The sequence below is a fragment of the Rhinoraja longicauda genome, chromosome 11 (assembly GCF_053455715.1).
Source record: "Rhinoraja longicauda isolate Sanriku21f chromosome 11, sRhiLon1.1, whole genome shotgun sequence".
Taxonomy (NCBI): domain Eukaryota; kingdom Metazoa; phylum Chordata; class Chondrichthyes; order Rajiformes; family Arhynchobatidae; genus Rhinoraja; species Rhinoraja longicauda.
In genome coordinates, this window is record NC_135963.1 from 29,732,906 (window position 1) to 29,746,511 (window position 13,606).

Here is a 13,606-nt window from a genome sequence, read left to right on the forward strand (position 1 = left end):
GCATTGATGTGATGGCGCATACCTTTACAGTGAGCATTGATGCTTTCCGTTATTAACTTTAGCAAATATGATTTAGGGTAACAGATTTTACAATATTCTTACTGTTCAACTATGTATGCACTGAAATTTAGTAAATCAAGTTTATTGAAGTTATTTCATACAATAATGTTTAGGGGTTTTTTCCTGGGATGTATATATAATTTTATGAAATTTTCTGAATTATACTGAATTCCTAAATACTGTGCTGCTAATTTTGTAATGATACTAAATTATTTGAAATATTAATGATTAAAATCAAAACATATAAATGTGCTGTCTTGAGGAGATAGATTTTAAGTATGGAGAAATGTTTCCTTAACCTTTTGCTTCTGTACATATATCTGTGATACTCCCAAGATAAGTGATATAACACAAGAACCAGAAAATTGCACAAATAATACTGCCTTTGGTAATACTATTTTCTTACTACTTATAATTTACATGAACGTTCTGAGTAAAAGGATAATTGATTTGTTTCCTGCTTCTACTTGCATCACCAGACTATTTCTAGAGGTATGAAAGAACAGTTTGGATTTGTTCTCTATCCTGTGAGATAGTATCTGGCATAACTACATAAATCCTCAAAAAGATTACATGGTTAGGCAGATTTGTTTGAGAAAGAGAAATTATTTCATTCGTTATTTTCAAATATAGTGTAACGATCATTAGTTCTGTCCAAAACTCTACACATGTTTAATAAAGATCTGTGAATAACTTCTCTGAAACTGTTCTTAATAGGGTTTCAAAAGTAGCAAAGGTTTTTCTTTTCACCTAACTAAGTGAAAATGTGGGATCTTTATTTTGTGTCCTTTCATCTTATTATGCTGTGTTCAATCTTGTTTATGTGTTATGACTGACCAATTGTTTGAGCAGAATGCCAAATGCAGTGGAGTCCAATGCTTTTTGCACTCTGTCTCACCTGGAAGGAGTACCAAGTTAAACAAGGCTTTGCAGGCACATCCTCTAACTATCTACTGCATCCGGATAGCATGCAACAAAAAGCTTTTCACTGTATACGCGACAATAATAAACTAAGGTAAACTGAAGCTGATCTTGCAGAAACATACACTAAGTTCCTTCTGCTGATCAGTACCTTCTGGGGTCCTACCATTGAGTACATCCAGATGGTTAATGTACATAACAAACAGCCAGCATTACAGTAGTTGTCCTCCCAAAATACATCACCTGGTGTTTTTCCAGATTAAATTTCACCTGCCGTTGCTCTGTCTATCTTACCAACATCATTCAGCAGCTGAAGACTATCATCCTTTCTCTCAACATTATTGACCTTTGTGCAATCTGTGACTTTACTAAATCGGGCCTCTTACAATCAATCCTTGCAGGACACCTCTGTCACAGACTTCCAACCACTAAAATAGACAATGAAACCTCAGCCTCAAATTAGTAGACTAATTTGGATCCAATTTACAAAACTACCTGTATTACAGGGACCTTTTTAAGCCTAGTTTTCTCTGTGATCTTGTTAACTGGCCTCATGAAGTTCATAAAGTCTACATCACTTCTAGTACACTTAGTCACCTTCACAACATTCATTCAGATTAAGTGGACAGAATTCTTAACAACGCCATGATGACTATCCTTGCCCTCCAAGTACAGATTGAACCAATCCCTCAGAATATCTTTCCAATAATTTCCCTACCACTGATATTAGAATCACTGGTCTGTAACTAGTTGTCTCATTCCCGATGCCCTTCTTGAATAAAGGTATCACATTCAATGTTCTATAATTTTCTGGCCAGAGAAGATTTGCACATATCTGTCAGAGTCCCAGGAATTTCCCATTCTTGTTTTGCATTACAGACTGGGATGCAGCCTGCTTATGGTGTGATGGCTCAGCTAGTCGAGTTGCTGCCTCAAAGTTCCAATAATCAGTGTTCAATCCAGAGCCTCTAATGTCATTGTGATGGTTCTCTGTGACCTTGTGGGATTTCTATGGGTGCTCTGCTTCTCGTATTCAAAATACATGTGGGTTGGGAGGCTATTAGGCTGCTAATTTACTCCTGTAGTGGTAGAATTTGCATGTGGCTTAGGGAAATCTGGCCTGAATTAACGGGAATCAGTGTAACTGGATAAATGATGGGCATCACTGACTCAGTGGGCTGTTGGGTATGTTTTTTTGATGTTTGACTGAGAACGGTGTGCCTCTGACATCTCATCGGGCCTAGGGAATACATCCACCTTAAAGCACACTAAGACCTCCAGTGCATTTTTTCATTTACAGTAAGTTGTTCTAAGATTCCAACATTGCCTTCATTGAATTCTCCAACTGCAATATCCATCAACACTCTGAATATAAATGACAATTATTAAACTAAAAATGTACCACGGTGTGTAGGGAAAAAACTGCAGATGCTGGTTTAAATCGAAGGTAGACACAAAATGCTTCAGTCTGAAGAAGGGTCTCGACCCGAAACGTCACCCATTCCTTCTCTCCCAAGATGCTGCGTGACCCGCTGAGTTACTCCACCATTTTGTGTCTACCTAAGAATTTACCAATGTCATCTGGCTGGGGGTACAGATTGCCACTTTGGTCCATCCTGGACTTTGCACTTTCCCTGGTTACACATCTTGTTCTTAATGCATGTACAGTATTTCTTGATTTTCCTTAATTTTGTCTATAATTACTTTATACGTCCTTCTTAATACTGCTAATTACATCCTTGCTCTCCCCCTCCACTTTCTATACTAGTGAGTCAAGAGCATTTAATTGTCATATGCACTCGGAGTAGCAGAATGAATTTTTAACTTGTTAAACACAAACAACACTACTAATAAATAGCGAATAAATTATCAGTTTTTCTCAGTAAACCAGACTCTAATTGTGCAACCTAGACAGTACACAGGTTGCGTTGTGGCTAATGTTCCCCAGGGTGGTTCAAGAGCATGATGGTTGATGGGAAGAAGCTGTTCTTGAACCTGGAGATAATGGGTTCACAATTCCAATGTCTTAAGAGCATTGAGCTCCAGTTGTTGCAAAGGCACCAGGACGCCAGCAGTGTCAATTCCTGTCTATAAGCAGATTCCTTCCCATCCTGGATCAGTCCACTCAGGGTTGTGTCATCCACAAACTTGAGAAGCTTGACAGAGGAGTCTGTGGAGGTGCAGTCGTTGGTGTAGAGAGAGTAAAGGAAAGGGGAGAGTACGCAGCCTTGCGGTGCCTCTATGCTGAGTGTCAGTGGGTCCGAGATGTGCTTTCCCAGCCCACTTCCTGCAGATGTGTGTTATTTAGACTGCAAGGAGTATGTTGGAATTGTCTCGTGCAGAAGCTATTCATGTACACAGGACCACACTTCCCAGATTTGGAAATAATATCCTGAACCATGACATCTTTTCTACCAATCGGGCTCCTAAACTGCAGTATTATTATCTGAAATATAATGTTACCTCCAGCTCTGTCACTGGTCTCCATGAAATAATAAACTCTCACAGATGGGTCCTCCTCATCTCACCACTGTGCCAACTGCAGGCCTTGCTGTAGCCTAGCGCACAATTTACATGCTGGTCTACCATCTGTGCCGTCTGAAGTAAATCCTCCTCTTGCTCTGCTTCACTATTGTGGCTGCACCAGATATAATGTCTGTACCATTCACAGTTGCCCCATCTAATTCCAAAGCTTGTGCTTAGGAAATTATTTCATTCGCTCCTTATTTTACTGCTGCTTTCTCTCCTAAGAACTCTCCTTAAACTCTTCCTATGACCAGGCTTTTTCCCATATTTCCTAATGTTTCAGTATGTACATTGGATGTTAAATTTTGTTTGCTAGTACTCCTATGAAAATGTAGGGAATGCATTATGCAAAAAGCATTTTATAAGTACAAGTTGTTCAAATATTATGTTCTTACAAATGGTGTAAAATATCTTGCTAGAATATCTTAATCTGCATGGTTGATCCCATTGTTAATTTTTGCCATCCTCAGTTACAATTAGTACTGTATAAGTATCCAAAAAAATTATTTAAGCATATTAGTTGTCACACATTGTGCATGATAAGTAAATGTGAACAAAAGTTATAGAACTTAAATTCTGTTTATGATGTAAAGTGAAATTATACACAATGAAGATTTTTTTTTAAACTCCTAGTTCCCTGTATGCCAGCACCTAACATCACCTGCAAAAATGATAGTGGGATTGTTAACACTTTCAGAGGAAAGGAAGTTGGTTTCTATAAGCCTTTTCCATGTCGTAATGTGTAAGTATTTTGGTTCTAATTACTATGGGAATAATTTTTGGTTCTAATTATTATCAAAAAGATATTTCATTACTGATGATGAACAGTTTGGTTTTAAAACATAGTTTATGTACAACCTAATAATGTTTGAACCATTATTGGTTGAAACAGTTATTTTCGTCAGATAATTAGTTGAAAGAAGAATGTCATGTTTGCACTATTAATTTTGATTTGAGCGGAGAAAATTCGATTTGTAAGCCAAATTACAATTTGTAAGGGGTAGACCATTTAGTACGGAGATAAGGAAGAACTTTTTCACTCAGAGAGTTGTGAAGCTGTGGAATTCTTTGCCTCAGAAGGCAGTGGAGGCCAATTCTCTGGATGCTTTCAAGAGAGAGTTAGATAGAGCTCTTAATAATAGTGGAGTCAGGGGATCTGGGGAGAAGGCAGGAACAGGGTACTGATTGTGCATGATCAGCCATGATCACGGTGAATGGCGGTGCTGGCTCGAAGGGCCGAATGGCCTACTCCTGCACCTATTGTCTATTGTCAAATGTTTTTTTTAGATCTTGTAATTCTATGAATTATTTTGGAATGCAACATAGTTAAAAATTGTACTCATTTGGTACCAAGTTAGAGTTCACAAGGTTTGGTTTTGGAATGATCATTTAGTCTTTTGAACTAGATATTTTGGTTGGCATATTGAGAACTTGTTTCCATTTTGAGGTTTGCATTTCTTAATGTCTATGGACACCATTCAATTTCTGAAATCTTTTTTAATTTACCTTGAATTACTAATTTTATCCTGCCTCTGTCAGCTGTATTTAATGACTTTTGGATAATACTAAAATGTTAATTGTTTCTTCCAGTGTATGTGAAATCTCTTGCAGTAAAATTAACTTGACTATAATGCAGCATTTATTTAGCAATCTATTGTTTGTACGCTCAGTCGGTTTTAAGATTCTTTTTGAGGAGGGGGAGACAGACAGGATTAGGAAAGGAATTTTGAAGCTGGCGAAATGTCTAGATCGGGAGGACCTGAGAGTGTTGCACCAATATGACCAGTGTGGGCAAGTTGGGCCAAAGGGCCAGTTTCCACAGAATTCCACAGCTTCACAACTCTCTGACAAAGGGTGGTGGGTGTATGAAACAAGCTGCCAGAGGAGGTAGTTGAGACAGGGACTATCCCAGCATTTAAGAAACAGTTAGACAGGTCCATGGATAGGACAGGTTTGGAGGGATATGGTCCAAATGCAGGCAGGTGGGACTAGTGTGGCTGGGACATGTTGGCTTGTGTGGGCAAGTTGTCGAAGGGCCTGTTTCCACACTGTGTCACCCTATGACTTTATGAGTCTCAAAGAGAGGGTGGGTATATAAATTATTTCCATGTTAAACTTTGAATTTTAAACTGAAGGTTCTGACGCTAATTTTGTTAGGGTAAGATGTGAAAACACAGATCAATGGGGACGATTTTCATGGAGAATGGACCTTCTCCTTGCATTTACCCTTCCATATCTCTATGTCTCCCTCTCCCCTGACTCTCAGTCTTGTCTAGACCCAAAACGTCACACATTCCTTCTCTCCAGAGATGCTGCCTATCCCGCTGAGTAACTAGAGATTTATGTCCGTCTTCAATGTAAATCAGCATCTGCAGTTCCTTCCTTGACATGAGCTTGCCTTAACAATTCCATCTGTTTAACCAGATTTAACTTCACAGTTGCTGTGGTCTTCAGAGGGCTCCTCAAAGGGTGACTGATTTTTCCTGAGCTCTGACTCCTCAACTCTGCATCTCAAACCAAATTCCTGTAACAAAATTTAAACTGCTAGAAGATTATAGCACAATCAGATACGAATCTGAAATAAAAAGATGGATTATATTTTCAAACTAAATTTCCATTGGTGTTCATGATGAGCTGATATGGTATTGTTCAGATTTGGAATTTAGCATTGTGGAATTCTGAGTGCAATCCATACCCTACTCAATCGATAGAAGGGTGCTTTATTGCACTATATCTTGCCACTTTTTAAATTGAAGGAATGCTTAGTGTTAAAATTTGTACATACCAGAGATAATTTCTAGAATTCAGTTTTAGTTTATTGTCACGTGTACTGAGATACAGTGAAAAGCTTTTGTTGCGTGCTAACCAGTCAGTGAAAAGACAATAAATGATTACAATCAAGCCATTCACAGTGTAGAGATGCATGATAAGGGAATAACGTTTAGTGCAAGGTAAAGTCCGATCAAAGATAGTCCGAGGGTCACCAATGATGTAGATAGTAGTTCAGGACTGTTCTCTAGTTGCGGTAGAATGGTTCAGTTGCCTGATTATAGCTGGGAAGAAACTGTCCCTGAATTTGGAGGTGTGCATTTTCACACTTTTATACCTTTTGTCCGATGGGTGAAGTGGGTGTGGCCAGGGTGCGACTCATCCATGATTATGCTGCTGGCCTCGCTGAGGTAGCTTGAGGTCTAGAGTCAATGAAAGGGAGGTTGGTTTGTGTAATGGTCTGGGCTGCATCCACAATTCATTGGAATTTCTTGCGGTCTTGGAAGGATCTGTTTCCAAAGACGCATCTGTAAAAGTTGGTGAGGGTTGTTGGGGACATGCCGAACTTCTGAAGCCTTCTCAGGAAGTAGAGACATTGGTGTGCTTTCTTGGTCATTGCTTCAATATGGGTGATCCAGGAGAAGTTGTTGGTGATATTTACTCCTAGGAATTTGAAGATTTTAACCATCTCTACTTGGGCGCTGTCAATGCAAACTGGGGTATGTGTACTGCTTCGCTTCCTGAAGTTGATCACTACCTCTTTTGGCTTGCTGACATTGAGAGAAAGGTTGCTGTCTCGCACCAGGACACGAGGTTCTCGATCTCCTTTCTGTACTCTGTCTCATCATTATTTGATATCTGGCCCACAATGGTGGTGTCGTCTGCAAATTTGTAAATAGATTTAGATTTGTACATGACTGCACAGTCGTGGGTGTGCAAGGAATAAAGAAGGGTGCTGAGAACACATCCTTGCAGTGCAAGTGTTGAGGATTATCATATAGGATGATTTGACCCATATCCTCAGTGATTGGGGTCTGTTGGTCAGGAAGTCGAGGATCCAGTTGCAGAGATGAGTGCTGACTCCAAATCCCGCAGGTATGATGATGAGCTTGGATGGTAAATTACCCCGTGATTATGGGTGGCAGTGATGCAGCTGGTAGCGCTGCTGCCTCACAGCGCCAGGAACTTGGGTTCGATCCTGACCTCGGGTGCTGTCTGTGTAGAGTTTACATATTCGCCCTGTGACCAGGAGAATTTACTCCCGGTGCTCCAGTTTCCTCCCACAGTGCTCCAGTTTCCTCCCACATCCCAAAGATGTCAGGTTTGTAGGTTTATTGGTCACTGTAAAATTGCCCCTCAGATGCAGGAATGAGAAAGTGGGATAACCATAGAATTACAGTGAACAGTTAATCGATGGACATCATGCACCTGGTGGGCCAAGACCTGTTTTGATGGTGTATTTCTAAAACTAAAGCTTGATTTAAGGTACTAAAGCTTGAATAGGTTCAGTGATTTTCATTTTTGTATTTTTTTCTTTAAGGACTGGTTATTCATATAAAGTGGCTGTGGCTCTTTCTTTATTTCTTGGATGGTTGGGAGCAGACAGATTCTACTTGGGATATCCAGCGTTGGGTAAGGGAAATTTATTTTTTAAATGCCAGAAATTTGTACTATCACTTAGTAAATTTATAAAGCATAAAATTGCTATATTTTCTGTAAATAGAACAGAACATACAGCTCAGGAAAGGGGCCCTTCGCCCCACAATATTTGTGTTGAATGTGATGTCTAGCTGAACTGATCCTATCTGCCTGCACATGTTCCATATTGCTTACATTTTCATGTGCCTATCCAAAAGCTCTTAAACGCTACGATTGTATCTGCTTCCATCCCTTGCAATGCGTTCCAGGCCCCCACCACACTGTGTAAAAATAAACAACTTGCCCTGCATATATTCCCATTAAACTTTTCGCTTCTCATCTTATAGTTATGCCCTCTAGTGTTGGACATTTCCACCGTGCGAAAAAGGCTCAAACTATGTACCCTATCTATGCCTCTCATAATTTTATATACTTCTATCAAGTCACCCCTCAACCTCCAATGTTCCAGAGAAAACAATCCAAGTCTTTCCATCCTCTTTCTGTGGCAGAAACCCTCTAAAGCAGGCAACAACCTCCTCTGCATCCACTCCAAAGCTTCCACATCTTTTCTGTAATGGATGCGACTAGAACTGCACGCAATATTCCAAAATGCGGCCTAATCAAAATTCTACCGAGCTGCATCATGACTTTCTGATTCTTGTACTCATTGTGCCTGGCAATGAAGGCAAACACACCATAGGGCCTCTTTACCACACAATCTACTTGTGCTGCCACCTTCAGTGAGCTATGAACTGGGACTCCAAGAGCCCTCTGCAATCAATGCTGTTAAAGGTATTGCCAATAAATGTGTACACTCCTTGCATTCAACCTCCCAAAGTGCAACACCTCGGGTTAAACTCCATCTGTCATTTCTCCGCTCATCTATATTCCCTTTTATCTTCTAACAGCCCCCCCTCACTATCTGTAACTCCTCCAATTTCCTCGTCAGCAAACCTACCCACTAACCCATTAACATTTACGTCTCAGTCATTTATATATATCGTAAACAGCAGAGGTCCCAGCATGGATCCCTGCGGAATCCACTGGGGTCACAGATCTCCAGCCAGAATATCTTCCCTCCACCACAACCTTCTGTCTTCTATGACTAAGCCAGTACCGAATCCATATGATCAAGTTATCGTGAATCCCATACATCTTAATCGTCTGGATCAGTCTACCATGAGGGACTTTATCAAAAGCCTTACTAAAATCCATGTAAAGAAAATTCACCCCCCCCCCCACCTTCAGCAATCTCCTTTGTCATCTCCTCTGAAAACTCAATCAAGTTAGTGAGACACAACAAAGTCGTGCTGCTTATCCGTAATTAGCCCATTCTCTTCCAAAGAGGAGTATATTCAATCTCAACATATTCTCTCCAGTAGTTTCCCTATCACCTGATGCTCACAGACCTATAGATTCCTGGATTCTCTCTACTTTTCTTAAACAAAGGAACAATATTGGCCACACTCCAGTCCTCCGGGACCTCGCCTGTGCCTAGAAAAGATCCTCTTCAAGGCCCCACAATCACCTCTCTTGTCTCCCTCAATAACCTAGGATAATTAACATAGGCCCTGGCGTATCCACATTAATGTTTTTCAAGAGCCTCAGCATCACCACCTCCTGAATCTCAAACTCCCTTCATAGATTTGTATTTTCCACATTGACCTCACTGTCCTTCAAGTCCTTCTCCTAGGTGAATACAGATGCAAAGTATTTGTTTAGTACCTAACTTACATCCTCTGACGACAAGCATAAAATCCCTCCTTTACCTTTGAGCGATCCTACTTTCTCCATGTTTCATTTTTAACGTGCGTATATAAGTTTTTGGGATTTTCCTTAATTGGATTTACCAATGTCATTCCATGGCCCTTTCTGACCCTTCTAATCACCTGCTTGAATTCTTTCGTTTTATGTTCCTCATAAGCCCCATCGGATGCCACTTTCTTACACCCGCCATATACTTCCTTTTTCATCCTGACCAAGTTTACAATCCCCTTGGTATTCCATGGTTCCTTTACCTTGCTCCTTATCCCTCCTCCTTACTGGAACATGCTGATCCTGCACTTTGATCAGCTTTAACTGACATTACATGTTCTCTGTGGACTTACCCAATAACAACTGATTCCAATTTACCCTCCTGCCTAATGACATTGTAATCTGCATATTACAACAAAATATTTCAGCATTCCTATTTAAATGGAAATGTCTCTACGTACAAAAAGCATTGTTCAGTTGCATTACTGCCACTTTATGTGTTAAATATGCAATAAGCGAGTTCAGTATCTCGACTGCGCATGCCCAGGTCATTCAGGATAAACATTTTCGCGGCTGAGCTGCTGCGTGTATACAGACCTGCGTTTCATCCGTATTTTCCTGTTTTGTTTCTTCGAGGTGAGAAAATACTGCTTTCAAAACTATTAACTAGGTGTATTTATGGTTAATTTCTAGAAAACTACGATGATTTTATTGATTTTATTGCTTTATGCTTCGGTGAGTTAATAGTTTTGAAAGCAGTATTTTCTTACCTCGAAGAAGCAAAACTGGAAAATACGGATGAAACACAGGTCCGCATACATGCAGCAGCTCAGCCAGCGAGAATGTTTATCCTGAATGACCTATGACCTGGGCATGCGCAGTCGAGATACCGAACTCGCTTATTTTGTGATAGCATTTCAGGATATAATTGCATTTGTCCAAACGAATACTACTGGAGAGTAAACCGAATTCTATAATTAACTGAAAAGTTTCTGCATTCTGAGTCGGTAAATTACAATGTTCTTTTTTCCATTATTATTAATAATCCTTTAGAATACAACTTAAAAGTCTGTTCAAACATACCTTGTAAATATCTTTGCATGAAGCATGCTTCCCAGTCTCCTTCCACTTGAATATCTTGAATATGGTGAACGGATTTGTTTCCATCTCAAAATTTCAGGGAAAAAAATCCCAGAATCATTTAATCTTTATTGGTAACTAGTTTTTAATCTTGCATCTGTACAGTTTGTATCTTGTGTGTGCTACAAGTATTGTGCAGTTCACATGCCTTATTTTCTCCGTCACTATTCTGTAAAGCAGAGATTTGAGAACAGGAACTCCTTTCATTTTAATACTGCAGACCTATTTGTTGATATCTTCACAAGACAACACAAAGATACTAATTCTGCCGAGAGGGAGATGGAAGAGCAATTTTTACAATACATTTTACTCTTGTGCATAGTTTCTTAAAACTCATTCCTCCACTTAGGCTCTCACATCAATCAAAGCATTGCAATCTCTGACTATTCAAACACCCAAATTCTATTAAGTGGAATATTCTGTTTGTCAGATATGAAATACAAATTAGGTATATATAGAAAATCATAGATAAACTGCATGTATTTTCATCTAGTAACAAACAGAAAGGTTGCAGGTAATTCAACAGCTTATTGATAGTGGAACATTTTTCCACCTTTTGCATCCAATGTTGTTCGGTTAGATTCAGACAGCATGGATACAGGCCCTACGGACCAACTTACCCATGACATCCATCAACACTAGTCCCATCTACCTGCATTTGGCCCATATCCCTCTAAATCTTTCCTATCCAGGTACCTGCCCAAATGACTTTTAAATGTTTAAGAAGAAACTGCAGATGTTGGTTTACATTGAAGATAGACACAAAATGCTGGAGTAAATCAGCGGGTCAGGAATAGACGACGTTTTGGGTCGAGACCCTTTTTCGGACTTCTTCAGAGTCTGAAGAAATGTCTCATCCTGAAATACCATCCATTTCTTTTCTCCAGAGATGCTGCCTGACCCACTGAGTTATTCCAGTATCTTGTGTCTTTTAAATGTTGTTATGGAAATACATACCAATCATCTTCTATATGAAAAGTTGCTCCTCAGGTTCTTATTGAATCTTTTCCCCCTCATCTTAAACCTATGCCTTCTGGTAGTTATGTTTAGTATTTTGTTGCATATGGTTTGCATGCAATGACTGCTTGAAGTCTGTGATTCATGGACATCACCAGTTGTTGGGTGTCTTCTCTGGTGATGCTCCGCCAGGCTTGTATTGCAGCCATCTTTAGCTTATGCTTGTTTGGGGGCGAGTCCCCTTCAGTTTTCTCTTCAGCAGATAAAAGGCATGCTCAATTGGGTTCAGATCGGGTGATTGACGGGCACTCAATTGACCATTTTTTAGCTTTGAAAAACTCCTTTGTTGCTTTAACAGTATGTTTGGGATCATTGTCTTGCTGTAGAATGAACCGCCGGCCAATGAGTTTTGAGACATTTGTTTGAACTTGAGCAGGTAGGATGTGTCTATACACTTCAGAATTCATTATGCTACTACCATCAGTAGTTGTATCATCAATAAAGATAAGTGATCCAGTAACTTCAGCAGCCATACATGCCCAGGCCATAACAACCCCACCACCGTGTTTCACAGATGAGGTGGTATGCTTTGGATCTTGGGCTGTTCCTTCTCTCCTCCATACTTTGATCTTGCCATCACTCTGATATAAGTTAATCTTCGTCTCATCTGTCCACAAGACCTTTTTCCAGAACTGTGGTTGCTCTTGTACTTCTTGGCAAACTGTAACCCAGCCATCCTATTTTTGTAGCTAACCAGTGGTTTGCATCTTGCAGTGTAGCCTCTGTATTTCTGTTCATTAAGTCTTCTGCGGAGAGTGGTCATTGACAAATCCACACCTGACCCTGAAGAGTGTTTCTGTTCTGCCGGACAGGTGTTTGGGCGTTTTTCTTTATTATAGAGAGAATTCTTCTGTCATCAGCTGTGGAGGTCGTCCTTGATCTGCCTGTCCCTTTGCGATTAGCAAGCTCACCAGTGCTCTCTTTCTTCTTAATTATGTTACAAACAGTTGATTTTGGTAAGCCTAAGGTTTGGCTGATGTCTCTAACAGTTTTATTCTTGTTTCTCAGTCTCATAATGGCTTCTTGGACTTTCATTGGCACAACTTTGGTTCTCATGTTGATAAACAGCAATAAAAGTTTCCAAAGGTGATGGAAAGACTGGAGGAAAGACTAGGTGCTGAGAGCTCTCTTATACCTGCATTGAGGCAGTTAAACACCCCTGAGCAATTACAAACACCTGTGAAGCCATGTGTCCCAAACATTATGGTGCCCTGAAATGGGGGGACTATGTATAAACACAGCTGTAATTTCTACATGGTGAAACCAAAATGTATTAAAATACTAACATAGAATCATAGAAAATAGGTGCAGGAGGAGGCCATTCGGCCCTTCGAGACTTCACCGCCATTCATTGTGATCAGGGCTGATCGTCCACAATCAATAATCCGTGCCTGCCTCCTCCCCATATCCCTTGGTTCCACTAGCCCTAGAGCTCTATCTAACTCTCTCTTAAATCCATCCAGCGATTTGGCTTCCACTGCCCTCTGTGGCAGAGAATTCCACAAATTCACAACTCTGGGTGAAAAAGTTCCTTCTCACCTCAGTTTTAAATGGCTTCCCCTTTATTCTAAGACTGTGCCCCTGGTTCTAGACTCCCCCAACATTGGGAACATCTTTCCTGCATCTAGCTTGTCCAGTCCTTTTATAACTTTATATGTTTCTACAAAATCCCCTCTCATCCTTCTAAACTCCAGTGAATACAAGCCTAATCTTTTCAATCTTTCCTCATATGACAGTCCCGCCATCCCAGGGATCAATCTCATGAACCTACGCTGCACTG

At 40.1% G+C, this 13,606-nt stretch overlaps 1 protein-coding gene across 2 annotated transcripts in view; it reads left to right on the plus strand.

Annotated features, from left to right (window-relative positions):
- Positions 1–13,606, plus strand: part of tm2d1 (TM2 domain containing 1) — a 49,976-nt gene that overhangs the window by 450 nt on the left and 35,920 nt on the right. For both annotated transcript variants that reach the window (XM_078407279.1, XM_078407278.1), the window contains exons 2-4: positions 375–448; positions 4,141–4,249; positions 7,817–7,908. In XM_078407279.1, the coding sequence (XP_078263405.1) occupies positions 375–448; positions 4,141–4,249; positions 7,817–7,908 (275 nt within the window). The remainder of the gene's footprint in view (positions 1–374; positions 449–4,140; positions 4,250–7,816; positions 7,909–13,606) is intronic.